Raw genomic sequence first — 23,269 nt, 5'->3', positions numbered from 1 at the left:
GCCCTATAACTTCCTGTACTGTACCCTTCTGCCCCCTGTACTGTGTCCTATAACTCCGTGTACTGTACCCTTCTGCCCCCTGTACTGTGCCCTATAACTCCCTGTACTGTACCCTTCTGCCCCCTGTACTGTGCCCTATAACTCCCTGTATTGTACCCTTCTGCCCCCTGTACTGTGCCCTATAACTCCGTGTACTGTACCCTTCTGCCCCCTGTACTGTGTCCTATAACTCCCTGTATTGTACCTTTCTGCCCCCTGTACTGTGTCCTATAACTCCGTGTACTGTACCCTTCTGCCCCCTGTACTGTGCCCTATAACTCCATGTATTGTACCTTTCTGCCCCCTGTACTGTGCCCTATAACTGCCTGTACTGTACCCTTCTGTCCCCTGTACTGTGCCATATAACTGCCTGTACTGTACCCTTCTGCCCCCTGTACTGTACCCTATAACTCCCTGTATTGTACCCTTCTGCCCCCTGTACTGTACCCTATAACTCCCTGTATTGTACCCTTCTGCCCCCTGTACTGTGCCCTATAACTCCCTGTATTGTACCCTTCTGACCCTGTACTGTGCCCTATAACTCCCTGTATTGTACCCTTCTGCCCCCTGTACTGTGCCCTATAACTCCATGTACTGTACCCTTCTGCCCCCTGTACTGTGCCCTATAACCCCCTGTACTGTACCCTTCTGCCCCCTGTACTGTACCCTTCTGCCCCCTGTACTGTACCCTTCTGCCCCCTGTACTGTGCCCTTCTGCCCCCTGTACTGTACCCTTCTGCCCCCTGTACTGTGCCCTATAACCCCCTGTACTGGGCCCTCCTGCCTAAGGCAGCACAAAAATGAAATACACCGCTGACTTAGTCTGTCACTGACCCAGAACAAGCATGCAGCCAGTAAGGTCTGACAAGTCTGAACTCCTACATTCTTGTTCTAAGCCAGTGGACATCCTGAGTAGCAGATCAGGATGAGGATGACCAGTCTGAATCCATCAGCTTTTCAAACAAGTCAGCAATGGCAGCTCCTGTCCACTGCTGAGTATTCCACCAATATCACCATCTTTGGGCAGATCTCTTACATTTGATCCCCCCAGATATCTTTATACAACCATCCAATACATATAACCCAGCATGGAGGGGCTCAGTGAAGTTGGTGGTGAAGGTGTAAAGGTGGTGCATCGGTTCACACAAATCATAAAAGGAGATCTGCCCGGCCTCATAATCCAGATCTATCCTGATTCTGTTACTGGAGACAACACTAAATAATTGGATCCCCTTCCCATCATGTGTTGCTAAGAGTTGATTGTTCCATAACCTCTCCAAACACCAGGACTTCTTATTATAGCCAATACCTGACAGAGGCCATCCCTTCCTGTCTATACTGGGGTAACACATCCCGACTCTCCAGAACTCTGCCCCACCGATATCCACTTCCCAGTAGTGGTGCCCGGAGGAGAAACTCTGCCTGCTTAACACCTGAGGATACTGGAATCTGTTTGGTGTTTCTGGGTGATTGTGGCTATCATCTAACCAGGATGCAGTTTTTCTGTCATCTGATATATGTAGATCATTACCAGCTGTGCTCACATCCAGTAATATGTCTGCAACCCCTGACAGTCCTGATGGTTGATGTACAGGTCCAATATTTGGTCTTCCAGCCTGGTGGTGTGAGTGTTGTGCAGTGGAGGCTGCTTGGTGGTGTGGCCTGGCTGGTTCGGCTGTTTGGTGGTGTGGCCTGGCTGGTTCGGCTGCTTGGTGGTGTGGCCTGGCTGGTTCGGCTGCTTGGTGGTGTGGCCTGGCAGGTTCGGCTGCTTGGTGGTGTGGCCTGGCTGGTTCGGCTGCTTGGTGGTGTGGCCTGGCTGGTTCAGCTGCTTGGTGGAGTGGTCTGGCTGGTTCGGCTGCTTGGTGGAGTGGCCTGGCTGGTTTGGCTGCTTGGTAATGTGGCCTGGTTGGTTCAGCTGCTTGATGGTGTGGCCTGGCTGGTTCAGCTGCTTGGTGGTGTGGCCTGGATGGTTCGGCTGCTTGATGGTGTGGCCTGGCTGGTTCAGCTGCTTGGTGGTGTGGGCTGGCTGGTTCAGCTGCTTGGTGGTATGACCTGGATGATTCAGGAGAAATGCAAAACTTTTTTTTGGGACTAGAATGTGGATAGGCATGTGTGCCTGTATATCTCTGTACATTTACCCCAGACATTATATCAGATAAACCCATGTGTAGTGTGTGTGAGATCCCAACCACATCCAGATCTTCTCCATCCTGGAGGAAATTATCACATCCCTCATTATCTCCATCCTCAGTATCACATAGGTTACCTGTCCCTAAATCCTGTAAGACAGTCAGTGGATCCGTCATACTACACAGCTTCTCAATGTGAGCCATCTTCTTGGACAGCTTGTCCTTTTTTATTTCCAGCTGCCCAATCACTTCAGACAATAAAAGGGAGACCTGCTCTGCTTGCCTGCAGATCTCACTCAAGATTCTCTTCTCCAGGTCTTCCATCTGATCTCTGAGATCTTTGAACAGGGCAATGACTCTCTCTATTTCACCATCTGCTTTTCCTTGTACTTTTCTCCTCTTTTCCTGCAGCCTATGGACTCCTTCCTTGGTTTCCTCTGTCTTTGTCATCAGATTCTGCAAAACATTTCTCAGTGTCGTCTTCTTCATCTCAAAGGCCACATCCAGAGTCTCCACCTGGTGTCCCCGATGTTCTCCAGCCAAAGTGCAGGATGCACAGATACAGATGGAATGCTCAGTGCAGTAATATTTCAGTAGTTCCTTATGGACGGAGCATTTCCTGCCCTCCATTGACGTGGTGAGGTCACATAAGACGTGTTCTGGTGATTTGTTGTGGACTCTTAGGTGATTGTCACACAGAGAGGCTTCACAATGCAGACAGGATTTCACAGCAGGTACAGGAGTGTGAATACAGTAGGTACAGCAGATTCGGGTCTCCTCCACATCTGGCTGGGTAGACAAGAAACTGTCCACAATGTTACCAAGTTTCAGATTCCTCTGAATTGAAGGACGTTTCTCGAACCTTTGTTTACATTTAGGGCAGGAATAATCCCCAGACTCCCCCTGTGAATCCAACTCATGGTCAATACAGTCCCGGCAGAAGTTGTGTCCACAAATCATTGTTACAGGATCTGTATAAAAGTCCAGACAGATGGAACATTCCAACTCTTTCCTCACATCAGCAGACGCCATCGCTGACAGCAGAAGAGAGAAATGAAACTGAAAGTCTCTGACACTCGTCTAGCTGCTTCATCTATATTCATATGTAGGGAGGAAGCTGAAACTCGTATTCATAGGGGCAGGCTGAGGCTCGTACTCATAGGAGGAAGCTGAGACTCGTACTCATAAAGGGGAAGCTGAGACTCGTACTTATAGGAGGAAGCTGAGACTCGTACTCATAAAGGGGAAGCTGAGACTCGTACCCATAAAGGGGAAGCTGAGACTCGTACTTATAGGAGGAAGCTGAGACTCGTACTCATAAAGGGGAAGCTGAGACTCGTACTTATAGGAGGAAGCTGAGACTCGTACTCATAAAGGGGAAGCTGAGACTCGTACTTATAGGAGGAAGCTGAGACTCGTACTCATAAAGGGGAAGCTGAGACTCGTACTCATAAAGGGGAAGCTGAGACTCGTACTTATAGGAGGAAGCTGAGACTCGTACTCATAAAGGGGAAGCTGAGACTCGTACTTATAGGAGGAAGCTGAGACTCGTACTCATAAAGGGGAAGCTGAGACTCGTACTTATAGGAGGAAGCTGAGACTCGTACTCATAAAGGGGAAGCTGAGACTCATACTTATAGGCGGAAGATGAGACTCGTACTCATAAAGGGGAAGCTGAGACTCGTACTCATAAAGGGGAAGCTGAGACTCATATTCATAGGGGCAGGCTGAGACTCGTACTTATAGGAGGAAGCTGAGGCTCGTACCCATAAAGGGGAAGCTGAGGCTCGTACCCATAAAGGGGAAGCTGAGACTCGTACCCATAAAGGGGAAGCTGAGGCTCGTACCCATAAAGGGGAAGCTGAGACTGACTGGTACTCGTAAAGGGGAAGCTGAGGCTCGTACCCATAAAGGGGAAGCTGAGGCTCGTACCCATAAAGGGGAAGCTGAGGCTCGTACCCATAAAGGGGAAGCTGAGACTGACTGGTACTCGTAAAGGGGAAGCTGAGACTCGTACCCATAAAGGGGAAGCTGAGACTCGTACCCATAAAGGGGAAGCTGAGACTGGTACTCCTGGTAAAGGGGAAGCTGAGACTGGTACTCGTAAAGGGGAAGCTGAGACTCGTACCCGTAAAGGGGAAGCTGAGACTGGTACCCGTAAAGGGGAAGCTGAGACTGGTACCCGTAAAGGGGAAGCTGAGACTGGTACCCGTAAAGGGGAAGCTGAGACTGGTACCCGTAAAGGGGAAGCTGAGACTCATACCCATAAAGGGGAAGTTGAGACTCGCACTCATAAGCGGAGGCTGAGATTCGTACTCATAGGCGGAGGCTGAGATTCGTAATCATAGGCGGAGGATGAGATTCGTACTCATAGGCGGAGGCTGAGATTCGTACTCATAGGCGGAGGCTGAGACTCGCACTCATAAAAGGAAGCTGAGACTCGTACTCATAAGCGGAGGCTGAGATTCGTACTCATAGGCGGAGGCTGAGATTTGTAATCATAGGCGGAGGCTGAGATTCGTACTCATAGGCGGAGACTGAGATTCGTACTCATAGGCGGAGGCTGAGATTCGTACTCATAGGCGGAGGCTGAGATTCGTACTCATAGGCGGAGGCTGAGATTCGTACTCATAGGCGGAGGCTGAGATTCGTACTCATAGGCGGAGGCTGAGATTCGTACTCATAGGCGGAGGCTTAGATTCGTACTCATAGGCGGAGGCTGAGATTCGTAATCATAGGCGGAGGCTGAGATTCGTACTCATAGGCGGAGGCTGAGATTCGTACTCATAGGCGGAGGCTGAGATTCGTACTCATAGGCGGAGGCTGAGATTCGTACTCATAGGCGGAGGCTGAGATTCGTACTCATAGGCGGAGGCTGAGATTCGTACTCATAGGCGGAGGCTGAGATTCGTACTCATAGGCGGAGGCTGAGATTCATACTCATAGGCGGAGGCTGAGATTCGTACTCATAGGCAGAGGCTGAGATTCGTACTCATAGGCAGAGGCTGAGATTTGTACTCACAGAGAAAGATTGAGATTTATATTCTTATTGACAGGTTGAGACTCATACAGTATTCATAGGGGAAGGTTGAGACTCGTAGTCATAGGAATCATTATACAGAGGGACACAGATCTACATACATGGGAGGATTCCCAGCAACAATCTACCTATCAGATGATAAAGGCCATTTAACAATCTGTGGAATTATATCAGCATACTTCACAATCAAAGAAACACAAAGTTGATGCATTTGGCTGTTAGTGTTGGGTAATGATGGGCAGTGTGATTGAGTCAAATGTAAGTTCAACTCGAACATGGGCCGTTCATGTGAAGAAAAAAAAAAAGTCAGCAGCTTCAAAAACTGTAGCTGCTGACTCTTAAAATAGAGACACTTACCTGTCCCTCAGTCCAGAAGTGTCCTCACCACGACTGGTTTCACCGGCCATCTTCTCTCCCTGGCACCGGCATCTTCAGTGTGGGCACCCGGCTGTGACAGCTTGCAGCTTCACAGCCGGGTGCCCACTGCGCATGCAGGAGAAGCGCTGTGCTATGTGAATGGCCCCGTCGTCTTCTAGGACCTGTGATGTGTCCCAGAAGACTACAGGGAGGGAGGGGGAGGACAACTTCCGCTTCCGATTACCTAGGCGATTGCAGCAGAAATGGGAGCGGATACCTGTCAAATTCAGGTATCCCCTCCCCTCCGCTCCCCAAAGGTGCCATTCCTTAATGGGGAGCAGGGGACAAAGGCTTAAAGCGGAACTTCCCCTTTTGGGTGGAGCTCCACTTTAAGTATGTATGCATGAAGGTAAAAAACTTCTGTGTGCAGCAGCCCCCCCCCTAATACTCACCTGAGCCTGATTTCGGTCTAGTGATGTCATGTTTCACATGACTGTCATATACCTTTAAGTGTTCTTTGTATTTTGTCTCTGCTCCTCCCTTTCCTCATGAAGCAGGACACATTATGATCTTTTGACCTATCGAATGTTCATTGTTGTAAGAGTCTCTCAGTTTATGGAATAAACTTCACAAGATCTACAAGATGTCATCTGGATCGAGTCACTGCCTGTGTTATTCAACTAAGATTGGAGTTATCGCTATCTCATCACAACTGTAAGTTACAGAGATCACACTATCAATGCTTAGATTGGAGAGACAGAACAAGTGATGCTCACAGGAGAATCAGCTTTCCTGAGTCTCCCCCTCCTCATTGACTGATACACAGCAGTGGGAGCTATTGGCTTCCACTGCTGACAATCACAGCCTGTGAGGAGGGAGAAGTGGGTGGGGCAAAGTCCCACTCTGCTGTGTCTGATGGATGCTGAAAGTGGGGTTCGGGGACGAGCAGGCGCCAGTATTGCTTGCTATGGGGCACTGCTCAGGGGGGAGGAGCCAGAAGCGCTGGCAGGGCACTGGCAGGGCACTGGAGAATCGGAGGATCTGCGCTGATCTGTGCAAATCAACTGTATGGAGCAGGTAAGTACCCCATGTTAAAAACAACAAACCTTGGAGTAGAGTATCGCTGTAGGTCAGAAGGTGCTATTTTCTTTTGCTTGGAATATGGATGTGCTTTTTATGTTTTATTAAAAAGTTGTTTCCATGTTGTTTCTGTTAAAGATAGTTCTTTGTATTCCATGCAAATGGAAAGTTCCTCCTGTCCACATTTTAATCTAGTAGCTGAAAGTTCACAATAAATATTGCTGAAATTGTACATTTCTCATTTTTTGATAGACATATGAGGGTTTATTTACTAAAACTGAAGAGTGCAAGATCAGGCTCACACAACAACACAACAGTAAAATCAGTCTGTATATGCAGTACGGCACGCTTGTTATAACCACTGTGGAGCCTAATGGGTTAATCTCCTGCATTGTGTTAAAAGGTTGTTTGATCCTGTCTTCTCTGATCCTCCCCTTGTTTTATTGTCCCCAATCCATCTGCTGATAGCACAGAGCAGCAGTGGCAAGTCTGCACATGCTCTGTTCGGTGCGTATTGCTAGTTTTTTTTTTTTAATGGGAGGGTGCATGTGATCAGCACTGTCCAGACAAAGGTTCAGAGGTCATGCAGTCTCATGGACTCTTTCTGAGTCATAGCATAAACTCGAGATTTGGACCTTCAGACATGTAATGCCCTGCAGATTAGCTAGATAGGATTTCTTTTCCTTTTTCAGAGACTGAGTAGCAGCCAGGTAGTGAGGTCACCTCAGGAGAGGCTGGGAGGCTCTACAGGGCAGGACTTCTGCAGCCTGCACACCTTTCCAGAAACCTGAGAACTTTCTGGAGCAGGGGAGAGGAGGGGAGGAGGCCCAGATCTGCATGTTTGAGGGACCTTGGCCAATCCCCTGGAAGGAAGCTGGGCATGGTGACCAGGGCAACCCTCAAATATCAGAGAGCCTAGGGAATAGTGTGCAGTGTCAGGTGGAAGATGGAGCCTGGGAGGGGGCCCAGGGAGGGGAGCCTACATACAGCCAGGATGGTGGAGAGGAGGATCTCCACTGCCTCATCTCCTGGGGAGGACAGCCTATGTAGCAAGGAAGGAGCCATCCCAGCCACCAACCCACCAAGCTAACAGGACAGGGCAGTGTAGGTACTCCTACAGCCCCTGGGCCAGATAAGGGGAGAGGGCGGTCAGGTGCAAGACCCAACTAGTTCTCATCTGGGACTGTTCAATTGACAGCTTCTGGGCCTCTTTGCCCAGGGATACTCTCAGTGCAGCTGTGTGAAGAGGAGGAATCATCCAGGGTCTGAGGAGGAACATTGAAGGGGTTTAGTGCTCCTTAATGAGAGACTGTTTCTAATCCGCATTTTTGTAAATATTTGCTAAGGTGTTGTCCTCCAGTTATACAGCTCCTTGGGCATCCCATATACCCCTAGACCCCCCCTAGACCCCTTCCAAGTGTATCTCATTACTGAAATCACAAAGCCAAGCTCAAGGACTGTTTACTGACTCCGGTGTGCAAAGTGTGGGAAATGCATGTTGCCTTGCTGTGCCTAGCTTAGGGGGACCCAATTCAAAAGCCAGAGGCCCCCAAGGGGGTGGTGCTTCAGGCAAAAGGATATTTTAGTGACTGGACCTCCCTGAATTTTAATTCAATACCCCTGAACTAAACCCTCCATTTTTAATATGAATTGGTAGACAGGGTCAGTGTGGTTTGCTTGCAGGCTAGCTGGTATGTGTTGGGACACTTTGTCTGCTCTCTCTCTCTCCCTCCTCCCAGGACTCACTGAGAGCAGCAGGAGCCATTGGCCCTTGCTGCTGTCAATCATATCCAGTGATGTGGAATTGGGTGGAGGGGGGCAAGCCAAACTGTTTTGGCTCAGGATCAAGCCCAAACATGCCACCATGAGAAGCAGCTTCCTATGGTGGCATAGAGAGAGGAGGAGCCAGGAGCACTGGTGGGGGACCCAAAAACAAGACATTTGGGGCTGCTCTCTGCAAAACCATTGGACAGAGCAAGTATAACATGTTTATTAAAAAAAAAATAAAAATAAAAAAACAAACAAACCAAAACTTTACAATCACTTTAAGAGTTTTACGTGGCATTTGTTACATTTCTGTTTTTAATTTAAAGTGCAGAATGTACATTTGCAGGATTGGAGATTATGGCTTTGGTGTCCGCCTATATTCTGGCAACATTTGTATCTTCTCAATGATTAACTCGGCTGTTTGCTGTCCAGGTACATTCCTTAGTGACACATTGGCTAATGTCGCCTGAATGATTATCTGGCCTATTCGAATCAAAGTTTTGTTACATGCAATGGCTTGGCAACACAAACCGTGGGGTTTGGAAGAGAAAGGAGAGAGAGGAGAGAGAAGGGAGAGAGAGGAGAGAAAGAAGGGAGAGTGAGAGGAGAGAGAAGAGAGAGTGAGGGGAGAGAGAAGGGAGAATGAGGGGAGAGAGAAGGGAGAATGAGAGGAGAGAGAAGGGAGAGTGAGGGGAGAGAGAGAGAGGAGAGAGAGAATGGAAAGAGAATGGAGAGAGAGGGGGGAGAGGAGAGAGGGGGGGGGGTAGGAGAGGGAGAGAAGGGAGAGTGAGGGGAGAGAGGAGAGAGAGAGAGGGGAAAGAGAGAGAATGGAGAGAGGGGGGAGAGGGGGGAGAGGGGAGAGGGGAGAGAGAGAAGGGAGAGTGAGGGGAGAGAGGGAAGAGAGAGTGGGGAAGAGAGGGGAGATGGGAGAGAGGAGAGAGAGAAAGAGGAGAGAGAGAAGGGAGAGTGAGGGGAGAGAGGAGAGAGAGGAGAAAGAGAGGGAGAGTGAAGGGAGAGAGGAGGGGGGAGAGAGAGAGGGGGGGAAGAGAAAGAGAGAGAGATGGGGGAGAGGGGGAGGGAGAGAGAAGAGAGAGTTAGGGAAGAGAGAGAGAGGGGAGAAGAGGGGGGGGGGGAGTGGAGAGAGAGCGCGGGAGGGGGAATGGAATAGAGAGGGAGAGGCGAGAAGGAAGAGAAAGTGAGGGGAGAGAGGAGAGAGAGAGAAGGGAGAGTGAGGGGAGAGATGAGAGAGAGATGAGAGAGAGAGATAGAAGGGATAGAGGGAAGAGAGAGAAGAGAGGGGGGGGGAAGAGAGAGGGGGGGAGAGAGGGGGGTGGAGAGAAGGGAGAGTGAGGGGAGAGAGAGTAAGGGGGAGGGGGAGAGAAGAGGTGGAGAGACAGAGGGGAGAGAGAGAGAGAGCGAGAGAAGGGGGGGGAGAGAGAGCGAGAGAAGGGGGGAGAGAGGGGGGAATGAGGGGAGAGAGAGTAAGGGGGGGAGAAGAGGGGGAGAGACAGAGGGGAGAGAGAGCGAGAGAGGGGGGGAAGAGAGAGGGGAGAGGGGAGAGAGAGACCACTTTCTGGACAATATCGTTCTTTTGGAAAGCAACTGAAGTACACTCGTCCAGCAATGAAGGATACTGCTTCACACTCTCCAACGCTTCAGTTGATTGATAAATTGGAAGAAAAGCACTCTACAGGAAGACGAATGGTGTTTCTGGGCGCAATGCTGAATGTCCAAGCCACCATAGTACAACTCCCTTAGAAAATAATAGACCCTCTAATTTGGAAGGAGAAGAGGGCATTGTCAGCAATCTCCTTACCTTCCAGAACTTGTCTGAGCATTTCAGTATCCATGACTGCCACTTTACCAATACTCCAGTGGGCCCAGTGGCACACTAGAACATTTCAAAATTCATTCCTCTCGCAGTGGGATGGAGCATTGATGTGTCAGCCGATTATTATTGTGAAGGTGGTGAAGGTGGTGAAGCAGTCACTGTGGTGGAGGACTCGTGCTGGAAATCTGAGGAAGTATTGCCATATTGTTAGCCATTATTGTTATAGCTACGTTGGATGCTAACCTGGGAGAGCCCATTATCAGAACCAGGCAGCCCAGGGACAATGAGACTATCCCCTATGATGCAAACGCTAAAAATATTTTCAAGCATTTCTAGCATTCAATCCTTCCCCAACGTTGAAATGTGTCCTATGCCTGGACAACACAGTTATTTTAGCCTACATCCAAAGACAAAGGGCACCAGGAGTCACACTCTACTGAGTTAAGTTTGGCCCATTCTGTATTCTGTATTGGGCTCAACTGCACTTAGCAGATTTGAAAACAATATACAGTATACTTCCAAAAGTATCGGGCTGCCTGCCTTTCCACACACATGACCTTTAATGGCCCCCCAGTCTTAGTCCGTAGGGTTCAATATTGAGTTGGCCCCGCCCTTTGCAGCTATAACAGCTTCAACTCTTCTGGGAAGGCCGTCCACAAGGTTTAGGAGGGTGTCTATGGGAAGGTTGGACCATTCTTCCAGAAGCACATTTGTCAGGTCAGGCACTGATGTCGGGGGAGGAGGCCTGGCTCGCAGTCTCCGCTCTAACTCATCCCAAAGGTGTTCTATGGGGTTCAGGTCAGGACTCTGTGCAGGACAGTCAAGTTCCTCCACCCCAAACTGGCTCCTCCATGTCTTTATGGACCTTGCTTTGTGTACTGGTGTGCAGTCATGTTGGAACAGGAAGGGGCCATCCCCAAACTCTTCCCACAAAGTTGGGGGCATGAAATTGTCCAAAATGTCTTGGTGTGCTGATGCCTTAAGAGCTCCCTTCACTGGAACTAGGGGGCCAAGCCCAATCCCTGAAAAACAACCCTACACCATAATCCCCCCTCCACCAAACTTTACAATTGGCACAATGCAGTCAGACAAGCACCGTTCTTCTGGCCACCGTCAAACCCAGACACGTCCATCGGATTGCCAGACAGAGAAGCGTGATTGGTCCCTCCAGAGAACACGTTTCCCCTGCTCTAGAGTCCAGTGGCGGCGTGCTTTACACCACAGCATCTGACTCTTTGCAGTGCACTTGGTGATGGAAGGCTTGGATGCAGCTGCTCGGCCATGGAAACCCATTCCATGAAGCTCTCTATGCACTGTTGTTGGGCTCATCTGAAGGCCACACCAAGTTTGGAGGTCTTTAGCTATTGACTCTGCAGACAGTTGGCGACTTCTGCGCACTGCGCACTTCAGCATGTGCTGACCCCGCCCTGTCATGTGACGTGGCCTACCACTTGGTGGCTGAGTGGCTGTTGTTCCCAGTTGCTTCCACTTTGTTATAATCCCACTAACAGTTGAGCGTGGAATATTTAGTAGCCAGGAAATGTCACGGATGGACTTATTGCCCAGGTGGCCACCTATCACGGGACCACGCTTGGAGTCACTGAGCTCCTGAGAGCGACCCATTCTTTCACCAATGTTTGTAGAAGCCGTCTGCATGCCTAGGGGCTTGATTGTATACACCTGTGTCCATGGAGGGGATTGGAACACCTGAATCACATGATATGGAGGGGATTGGAACACCTGAATCACATGATTTGGAGGGGATTGGAACACCTGAATCACATGATATGGAGGGGATTGGAACACCTGAATCACATGATTTGGAGGGGATTGGAACACCTGAATCACATGATATGGAGTGGATTGGAACTCTGGAATCACATGATATGGAGGGGATTGGAACATCTGAATCACATGATATGGAGGGGATTGGAACACCTGAATCACATGATATGGAGGGGATTGGAACACCTGAATCACATGATATGGAGGGGATTGGAACACCTGAATCACATAATATGGAAGGGATTGGAAAACCTGAATCACATGATATGGAGGAGATTGGAACACCTGAATCACATGATATGGAGGGGATTGGAACACCTGAATCCAGTTATTTGTATTGTAAACTGTAACGATCAGGGCCCCCTGTTTCCTCTTGTACCAAATTGTATTGTAACTGTAATGTCCACCTTCATGTTGTAAGTGTCCCAACACTTTTGTCAATATAGTGTGTACTGTATCTATATGGAAGTGACCCCATAGCAGAGAGTCTGGGGTGGGAGCTGTATAGAGAGGACTGGTATGCTATGTGATGCACTTTTCTCTGGCACCAATTCCCCTGCAATAAATCTGGGGTCTAATAGACCCCCGGATCTCTCCATAAAGAGGACCTGTCATGGCCCATGCTATCACAAGGGATGTTGTTCATTTCTGAAAGCAATAAAAGCGATAACAAAAATTAGATACAGTGCAATTTTTTTTTTTAAATAAAATAAATAAACAAAAATTAAACTGCCCCACCTACATGCAAATGAGCATGTAGGCCCCGCACCCATATGTAAACGGCAATCGCACCACACGTGAGGTATCGCCACAAATGTCAGAGCGAGGGAAATCATTTTAGCTCCGGACTTCCTCTGTATTTCTGGTAACCTGTTAACGGGTCACCTATGGAGATTTTTAGGTACCTTAGTTTGGCGCCACTCCACAGCCGGACACAAGTGTGACATGTTTATTATCCATCTACTCGGCTTAACATCATATTTTATAATTTACTAAACAATTGGGTTTTATAATGTGTTTTTGTGCATTAAGATTCATTAAAGTGCTTTTTTCTTTTTCAAAAAAATGTGTGTTTAATAAAACTGCTGTGTATATTCTGCGACATAAAAATATGCAACACCCACCATTTATATCTCTAGGGCTTCTGCTTAGAAATATAGAAAGTATTAAGGTTTTAAGTAGTTTTATAGCAAAACAAAAATGATGGTTTTTTTTACATGTAGGAGAGGAATGTCAGAATTGGCCTTGAATGGTTAACCTACCATTATAGGCAGCATCACTAGGGATGTGCAGTCAGTTGAATGAATTGGACAGTTACAGTGTGTGAGGATGATGTGATATTCTGTCCCAAGTGTAAATGGAGGATTCATTCAAAGCTGTCCGTGTCATCTACTGGGAAAGAGATGAATGAGTTATATCAATGCCTAGTCATGGTGTATCACTGTGATGTCCAAACTGCGGCCCTTTGCTTGCTTTTATCTGGCCCTTGGGCCATTATTCCCCCCACTGTGAGCAACAGTGTGGCATAGTTCTTGTCACTGACACCAACAATGGGACACTATTCCTCTCACTGACACCAATGGGCCCTCTAATACCAACAATGGGGCACTATTCCTCTCACTCACACCAATGGATCACTATTCCTCCCACTAATACCAATGATGGGGCACTGTTCCTCCCACTGACACCAATGATGAGGCACTATTCCTCCCACTGACACCAATGATGAGGCACTATTCCTCCCACTGACACCAATGATGGGGCACTATTCCTCCCACTGATACCAATGATGAGGCACTATTCCTCCCACTGACACCAATGATGGGGCACTATTTCTCCCACTGATACCAATGATGGGGCACTATTCCTCCCACTGACACCAATGATGGGGCACTATTCCTCCCACTGATACCAATGATGGGGCACTATTCCTCCCACTGATACCAATGATGGGGCACTATTCCTCCCACTGATACCAATGATGGGGCACCATTCCTCCCACTGATACCAATGATGGGGCACTATTCCTCCCACTGATACCAACAATGGGGCACTATTCCTCCCACTGATACCAATGATGGGGCACTATTCCTCCCACTGACACCAAAGATGGGTCACTATTCCTCCCACTGACACCAATGAAGGGGCACTATTCCTCCCACTGACACCAATGATGGGGCACTAATCCTCCCACTGATACCAATGATGGGGCACTATTCCTCCCAGTAATACCAATGATGGGGCACTATTCCTCCCACTGACACCAAAGATGGGTCACTATTCCTCCCACTGACACCAATGAAGGGGCACTATTCCTCCCACTGACACCAATGATGGGGCACTAATCCTCCCACTGATACCAATGATGGGGCACTATTCCTCCCACTGATACCAATGATGGGGCACTATTACGTCCACTGATACCAATGATGGGACACTATTCCTCCCACTGACACCAATGATGGGGCACTATTCCTCCCACTGATACCAATGATGGGACACTATTCCTCCCACTGACACCAATGATGGGACACTATTCCTCCCACTGATACCAATGATGAGGCACTATTCCTCCCACTGATACCAATGATGGGGCACTATTCCGTCCACTGATACCAATGATGGGACACTATTCCTCCCACTGACACCATTGATGGGGCACTATTCCTCCCACTGTTACCAATGATGAGGCACTATTCCTCCCACTGACACCAATGATGGAGCACTATTCCTCCCACTGACACCAATGATGGGGCACTATTCCTCCCACTGACACCAATGATGGGGCACTATTCCTCCCACTGACACCAATGATGGGGCACTATTCCTCCCACTGACACCAATGATGGGGCACTATTTCTCCCACTGATACCAATGATGGGGCAATATTCCTCCCACTGACAATAATAATGAGGCACTATTCCTCCCCGTAATACCAAAAAGGGTACACTGTTTAGCCCCACTGACACCAGGACATTTTGTACTCCTGCTGGCCACAGTCCGGCCCCCCTAAAGTTTAAAGGACAGGAAATTGGCCCTTAGTTTAGAGAGTTTGGAGACCCCTGGTATATTGCATAGACCTGGGAGTGAAGCTTCCTGCTGTCAATGGTTCATAAGGAATAAACAAGTGCTGCCACCTGCTGTATCCCCAGCAAATGACGCCATCTTTGGCACATTGGCTTACACAGCCTGAGAATCCAAAACCATGTAAGCAAAGAGGTGGGGATAGCGGCGACATCACTGCCAATGACATTGATCAAATACAGCAATATTTGGTCATTTATGTCACTATCCTTGCTCCTCCCCTTTTTTGCTGAGGATAGTTTGGGGAGCTGTCTTTTGGCTATGAGTATAGTCAGGATAGTTCTTGTGCACTGGGTCCGTTGGGTCCATTGGGTCCGTTGGGTTTCACTTGCAGCAAGATGGGGGGCATCATGATTGACAATGAAATTATGAGTGGAATTTTTTTAGGGATTTTTTTTTTTTTTTTAAAAAGGACCTGTCAAAAATGTTGGGTGTTTTTATTTCCAGGTTACTCTTTTTATTGTGAACGAGTAGGGGTGCTATATGCCCCTTATACACACAGACGGGGAAAAGACAGGTATCTGGAGGTCCCCTTATTTGTTTACAAGGGAGTAGTTTATCGACACACATGATTGTAACTGCTTTTATGTCGGAAAAATCATATTAGAGTTTTGGAGAAGAGCTTGTCGACATATATTAAGTATGAAGTCTTGTAATATGAAGCTTCCTCTTGGATGGCATGTAGTGGATGTTCATGAGGGTGTCTTTCCTCAGATCCAGTTTTTAATCCTTGATTGGATCCACCCTGGCTTACATGGAGGGAACTGGAACAAATGTCTCCTCCAATGCGAACTCTTTAAATTGAATGATATCTGTACCGTCCTGACGTTTGGGGGATATCTGTCCTGTCCTGACATTTGGGGGATATCTGTACTGTCCTGACATTTGGGGGATATCTGTACTGTCCTGACATTTGGGGGATATCTGTCCTGTTCTGACATTTGGGGGATATCTGTCCTGTTCTGACATTTGGGGGATATCTGTACTGTCCTGACATTTGGGGGATATCTGTACTGTCCTGACATTTGGGAGATATCCGTACTGTCCTGACATTTGGGGGATATCTGTACTGTCCTGACATTTGGGGGATATCTGTCCTGTCTTGACATTTGGGGGATATCTGTACTGTCCTGACATTTGGGGGGATATCTGTACTGTCCTGACATTTGGGGGATATCTGTCCTGTCTTGACATTTGGGGGATATCTGTACTGTCCTGACATTTGGGGGGATATCTGTACTGTCCTGACATTTGGGAGATATCCGTACCGTCCTGACATTTGGGGGATATCCGTACCGTCCTGACATTATTAGCTGAAGTGAGTATAGTAGGCGATAATCTGATAGATTGGGGTAGAGAGTTCCAGAGGATGGAGGAGGCTCTGGAGAAGTCCTGGAGAAGAGCATGGGAGGAGGAGCTAGAGAGCAGGAGGTTGTGGGAGGAGCGGAGAGGATGGTTTGGGTGATATTTGGAGACAAGATTGGTGATGTAATTTGGGGCGGAGTTATAAATGGGTTTATACGTTATTGTTAATATTTTGAATTTTATTAGTTGGGCAATGGGAAGCCAGTGGAGGGATTGACAGAGAGGGCTGGAGGACACTGAGTGGAGGTCAGTGGAGGGATTGGCAGAGAGGGGTGGAGGACACTGAGTGGAGGCCAGTGGAGGGATTGGCAGAGAGGGGTGGAGGACACTGAATGGAGGCCAGTGGAGGGATTGGCAGAGAGGGGTGCAGGACACTGAATGGAGGCCAGTGGAGGGATTGGCAGAGAGGGGTGGAGGACACTGAGTGGAGGTCAGTGGAGGGATTGGCAGAGAGGGGTGGAGGACACAGAATGGAGGCCAGTGGAGGGATTGGCAGAGAGGGATGGAGGACATTGAATGGAGGCCAGTAGAGGTATTAGCAGAGAGGGGTGGAGGACACTGAGTGGAGGTCAGTGGAGGGATTGGCAGAGAGGGATGGAGGACACTGAGTGGAGGCCAGTGGAGGGATTGGCAGAGAGGGGTAGAGGACACTGAATGGAGGCCAGTGGAGGGATTGGCAGAGAGGGGTGGAGGACACTGAGTGGAGGTCAGTGGAGGGATTGGCAGAGAGGGATGGAGGACACTGAGTGGAGGTCAGTGGAGGGATTGGCAGAGAGGGATGGAATGGTTAGTAAGGTGGATGAGTCTGGTAGCAGCATTTTTATTCTCTAAAAGGAGCGGTACTGGGAGGTAAGTAGGGGGCGGGGACAAGTGACTCAGAAGGGGGGAGCTCCTGCACCCATTGTTTGAGGAAAAAAAGCCCTGAATATCTGATACATTCCCTTTCTGGGGACCATATATTGGGTGGATGTTTGTATCCGGGAGATGGGAGGGGAGCTTGCTCTGTCCACTCCACGCATCAACCTGGTATTGTAGTACCTCCAGGACTGATGCATGAAAAAAAAAGGAGCTGCCTTGGCTTTTATCCATTTATTCTGTGATCTCTCCCAAGCTGTGTACCGTAAATGGTGAATGGACTTAGGAAGTAATAAGATCCCGGAATGATTTACCATGTCTGATCAAAGGTAACCAAGGTGAATTAATAATTTGGGGATCAGAAGAGTCAGAACTGGAGAAAATTATAGACAGATTATTTGAAGGACATTCATCGAAAGGGAATCACATCAACTGCCTTCGGGGTCCCTTCCAGGTCTGTTTACTTACATTATGCCAACATTGGCCGATTTGTACAATTCCTTTGGTGTTGCAGTAAAGTGACAATCCACACATCAAATTGTTATTTTAATGTAAAAAGGTACTTTTTTTTTCAAGACTTAAAAAATGACTTCAACGCTCCCACCGTTTGACCTATAGCCTAGTCTGCCTTAATAATTTGAGCTTTGGCTACCATGAGCATTGTGGGTAGGTGATGGGTGTACAGTCTGCACCTGCTACCAAGGCTCTGAGGGTGGCCAACCATGCAGCTGCTCCGGTTATCGGCTGGCATGCGTTCCAGAGCGAAGCCGTCCATTTTGGACTTTTTTTCTTTTGGCCAGCAAAGTGGCAGTTTTTGTATCTCTTTGTGCTTTGCCATGGTTTGGTCCCTGCATACGTGTCAGTCCTACTTAGCCACGCCCCAACACTTCAAGGTTTGTACTGCTATGTTAGGGTCACGCACACATTTAATTATGTATTATTATTATTTTGTAGATTTTGTTTAAAGATTTTATGAATTTGAATGGCATTGGATGTGACTGAGGTAGTATTTGCATTGCACTGCATTTGTTTTTCTGCAAATAATGTGGGTTCTATGATGTGAGATTTGTACTTGTGTATAGAATTTGAGGTGAAGATTCATGTTCTGTTATACCCACCCACAGATGGGAGGAGCCCCCTTTTTGGGGCATCATGTGATCCTTCCAACTACTATATAAAGATCAGTTATGTATTGCCCAAAACTGGCTCTGAGGAAGAGAGGATCCCGCCTCGAAACACGCCAGCATTTTGGAAAGTCGGCTCCTGCATGGAACTTGTCTAGTAGACCAGGCTGTTTGGAGCACATTTTGGACTTTGATGTGCCTTATTGATGATGTCATTTGTGAGTATACAGCCATACTTTTTACAATAATAAAGATATCGGGGCTCTTGACATGATGTATGAGGGTGGGTGTCACGTACTTTAGATAGTGAGCCTGACGTGAAGAGGCAGGCCTCCCGTACAGTTCCGGCTTGAGGGCCACTGATGGTGGGACAGTAGCCACAGGAACACGGCGAGGTATGAGTGCCTGTGATTAGTCCAGTTGTACGTGCGTGAGTGGAAGTCCAGAAGCAGGACAGGTGGAAGGTGGACAGCTTGCCACGGATTTTGCTCGATGACAGGTCATAGATTACAGCAGGGAGCAGAATCCAGATGCGGAATTGCCGGACTGATGGACTGTAGCCAACAGGATGGAAGATGCAAGGTCAGACGAGCCGGGTCGGTAACAGTTGGGCAGATCAAGCGCAGATGGCAGAGAAGTCAGGTCCCAGGCCAAGTCAGCAGCAGAGGCACAATTGGACAAGATCAGGAGGCAGAAGAGTAGTCCAAGACAAGCCGGGGTGGCGGGCCGGGTAGCAGACAAGCGAAGAGCAGGAACAAGCCGGGGTCGGGGCGGGTAGCCGACAAGCGAAGATCAGGAACAAGCCGGGGTCGGGGTGTATAGCAGACGAGCGAAGATCAGGAACAAGCCAGGGTCGGGGTGGGTAGCAGATGAGCGAAGATCAGGAACAAGCAGGGGTCGGGGTGGGTAGCAGACGAGCGAAGATCAGGAACAAGCCAGGGTCGGGGTGGGTAGCAGATGAGCGAAGATCAGGAACAAGCCTGGGTCGGGGCGGGTAGCAGACAAGCGAAGATCAGTAACAAGCCGGGGTAGGGGCGGGTAGCAGACAAGCGAAGATCAGGAACAAGCCGGGGTCGGGGCGGGTAGCAGACAAGCGAAGATCAGGAACAAGCCGGGGTCGGGGCGGGTAGCAGACAAGCGAAGATCAGGAACAAGCAGGGGTCGGGGTGGGTAGCAGACGAGCGAAGATCAGGAACAAGCCAGGGTCGGGGTGGGTAGCAGATGAGCGAAGATCAGGAACAAGCCAGGGTCGGGTGGGTAGCAGATGAGCGAAGATCAGGAACAAGCCGGGGTCGGGGCGGGTAGCAGACAAGCGAAGATCAGGAACAAGCTGGGGTCGGGACGGGTAGCAGACAAGCGAAGATCAGTAACAAGCCGGGGTAGGGGCGGGTAGCAGACAAGCAAAGATCAGGAACAAGCCGGGGTCGGGGCGGGTAGCAGACAAGCGAAGATCAGGAACAAGCCGGGGTCGGGGCGGGTAGCAGACAAGCGAAGATCAGGAACAAGCAGGGGTCGGGGTGGGTAGCAGACGAGCGAAGATCAGGAACAAGCCAGGGTCGGGGTGGGTAGCAGATGAGCGAAGATCAGGAACAAGCCAGGGTCGGGGTGGGTAGCAGATGAGCGAAGATCAGGAACAAGCCGGGGTCGGGGCGGGTAGCAGACAAGCGAAGATCAGGAACAAGCTGGGGTCGGGACGGGTAGCAGACAAGCGAAGATCAGTAACAAGCCGGGGTAGGGGCGGGTAGCAGACAAGCAAAGATCAGAAACAAGCCGGGGTCGGGGCGGGTAGCAGACAAGCGAAGATCAGGAACAAGCCGGGGTCGGGGCGGGTAGCAGACAAGCGAAGATCAGGAACAAGCCGGGGTCGGGGCGGGTAGCAGACAAGCGAAGATCAGGAACAAGCCGGGGTCGGGGCGGGTAGCAGACAAGCGAAGATCAGGAACAAGCCGGGGTCGGGGCGGGTAGCAGACAAGCGAAGATCAGGAGCAAGCCGGGGTCGGGGCAGGTAGCAGACAAACGAAGATCAGGAGCAAGCCAGGGTTGGGGCAGGTAGCAGACAAGCGAAGATCAGGAACAAGCCGGGTAATATCAGAGGTCGGGCACAAGGATGAGGAACACTCAGAAGCTGCAGAACAAACAGCAATGAGGCAAGACTGCAGCCAGTTTAAATGGCCCTTTTGGTGCCAGCATTGGTGACAGGTGCGCTACTGGATGTACGAGTGCGCATGCGCGCCTTTGCCAAAATCCAATCACATCTGTGTGACCTGTTATTGTTCTGCGTATGCGCATACCTATGTGCAGCGAATCCTCACTGGCACTATGGACAAGCCTTTCCTAACAGTGGGGGTGCTCTGGACATCTAGCCTTAGAGATACAACCAGCCCTTTGTGGGCAATGCTAATGCTAATGTGGCCCATAATGGAACTGAGCTTGACACCCCTGGGTTAGGCAAAGAGAGAGGTGGTGTTTGACCCCCCGCCTGCCGGGCACTTCTACCCCCTTCCTGCCCAGGCCAGTTTTCAGCGCTGTCGCACTTTGAATGACAATTGCGCAGTCATGCAACATTGTAACCATATGAAATTTTTATCAATTTTTTCTCACAAATAGTGCTTTCTTTTGGTGATATTTACTTGTTTTTATTTTTTTGGGGTTTTTTTTGCGCTATAAACGAAAAAAGGGCAGAAAATGTGGGAAAAAAACGTTCTTTGTTTCTATTATAAAATTTTGTAAACGGGAACTTTTCTCCTTCATTGATGTGCATTGATGAGGCTGCACTGATAGGTGGCACTGATGATGGGTACTGATAATAGGTACTGAATGGCGCAACTGGGCACTGACTGGCGGCAATGATGGGCACAGGTGGGTTGCACTGCTGGGCACAAGTGGGTGGCACTGGTGGGTGGCACTGTTGGGCACAAATCAGGGCACTGAGCCAATGAGGGGGCACTTTTCCTCCCACTGACACCAATAATGGGGCACTATTCTTCCCACTGATACCAATGATGGGGCACTATTCCTCCCACTGACATCAATGATGGGGCACTATTCCTCCCACTGACACCAATGATGGGGCACTATTCCTCCCACTGACACCAATGATGTGGCACTATTCCTCCCACTGACACCAATGATGGGGCACTATTCCTCCCACTGACACCAATGATGCGGCACTATTCCTCCCACTGACACCAATGATGCGGCACTATTCCTCCCACTGACGCCAATGATGGGGCACTATTCCTCCCACTGACCCCAATGTTGGGGCACTATTCCTCCCACTGACGCCAATGATGGGGCACTATTCCTCCCACTGACGCCAATGATGGGACACTATTCCTCCCACTGACGCCAATGATGGGGCACTATTCCTCCCACTGACGCCAATGATGGGGCACTATTCCTCCCACTGACACCAATGATGAGGCACTATTCCTCCCACTGACACCAATGATGGGGCACTATTCCTCCCACTGACACCAATGACGGGGCACTATTCCTCCCACTGACACCAATGATGAGGCACTATTCCTCCCACTGACACCAATGATGGGGCACTATTCCTTCCACTGACACCAATGTATCTAGCATAACTATATTACAATAGTACAAAGAACTTACAAAACAGGCTATTTTTATTTGCACTTTAAATTTTGGGATTGATGTGGATGTACATCATGGTAATTTCTTCTATAGTGTGGCACTACCCTCGTAAGGGCCACTGTCTTTGTTTGGGTCCCCCTGTGCTCTGCACAGCCAAGCAGCTCACATTTTCCACACTTGCACCTTGAGAGTCAGTAAACAATCTTTGAGCTGGTTTTTAGTTGTTTTTATTAAGGGGTTAACAATTTGGATGGGGTCTAGGGGTATATGGGATGCCCAAGAAACTGTAACACTGGAGGACAAACTTCTTAGCAACTTTGTGCAAATAAAAATAGCAACAGTCTCTGTTAAGGAATGCTATAGTCATATTTGATGTACCTCTTCAGACCCCGTATGAATCCTCCTCTCTAACCAGCTGTACCTAGGGTATCCCTGAGCAAGGGGGTCTCAAGAGCTTGCAGTTAAGCAGTCCCAGATGAAGACTAGTTGGGTATTGCACCTGACTGCCCTCTCCCCTTATCTGGCCATGGGGGTGTAGGAGTACTTACTCTGTCCTTTCCTGTTTTCTTGGTGGGTTGGTGGTTGCCTTCAGGCCTTATGCTGGGCTGGTCTCTTCCCTGCTACACAGGTTGTCCTCCCAAGGAGATGTTGGGACAGAGGGGATCCTGCTTTCCAGCAACCTGCCTGTAGGTAGGCTACCTTCCCTGAGGCCCCCTCCCAGTCTCCTCACTCCAACCTTCCTCTCAGTCCATCTTCCACCCGACATGGACCACTATTCCCCAGGCTCTGTGATATTTCGAGGGCTGCCCTGGCCAGCATGCCCAGGCTCCTTGCCAAGGTTCCTCAAACATGCAGATCTGGGCCTCCTCCCCTCTTTCAGAAAGTTCTGGAAGGGTTGGAGAGTTCCAGAAGCCCTGACCTGTAGAGCCGTCCAGCCTGTCCCGAGATGAACTTTCTACCTCACTCCCAGGCTGCTACTCATCCTCTGTCTAAAAAAAGAATAAAACAAACAGTCTATCTAGATAACCTAGTATCTAGTATAACTATATTACAATAGTGCAAAGAACTTACAAAACAGGCTATTTTTATTTGCACTTTACATTTTTTTGTGAATCAAATGAGTACCTTACTAGTTCATGTGGGGGGAAATCCGGATGCCCCCTTATTGTTAATGGGGGCTCCCAAATTTTGAAAAGCCCCTGCCTGCAGTCCC

General features: G+C 49.1%; 1 protein-coding gene and 1 pseudogene across 1 annotated transcript; one reads left to right on the top strand and one right to left on the bottom strand.

Moving 5' to 3' along the window:
- Positions 1-785: 785 nt before the first annotated feature.
- Positions 786-3,200, bottom strand: LOC149431530 (E3 ubiquitin/ISG15 ligase TRIM25-like). The gene has a single exon (XM_089665508.1). The coding sequence runs from the start codon at positions 3,198-3,200 to the stop codon at positions 1,050-1,052; it is 2,151 nt and encodes a 716-aa protein (XP_089521634.1). The 3' UTR covers positions 786-1,049.
- A 14,232-nt stretch (positions 3,201-17,432) lies between these two features.
- LOC149431529 (U2 spliceosomal RNA) lies at positions 17,433-17,530 on the top strand (annotated as a pseudogene).
- The last annotated feature ends 5,739 nt before the right edge of the window (positions 17,531-23,269 follow it).

This window comes from Staurois parvus, unplaced genomic scaffold (assembly GCF_062004578.1).
Source record: "Staurois parvus isolate SC_StPar_1 unplaced genomic scaffold, SC_StPar_1.0 ptg002224l, whole genome shotgun sequence".
Classification (NCBI taxonomy): Eukaryota; Metazoa; Chordata; class Amphibia; order Anura; family Ranidae; genus Staurois; species Staurois parvus.
Note: the sequence above shows the minus strand (reverse complement) of the source record. Positions and strands in the feature narration are given on the sequence as shown.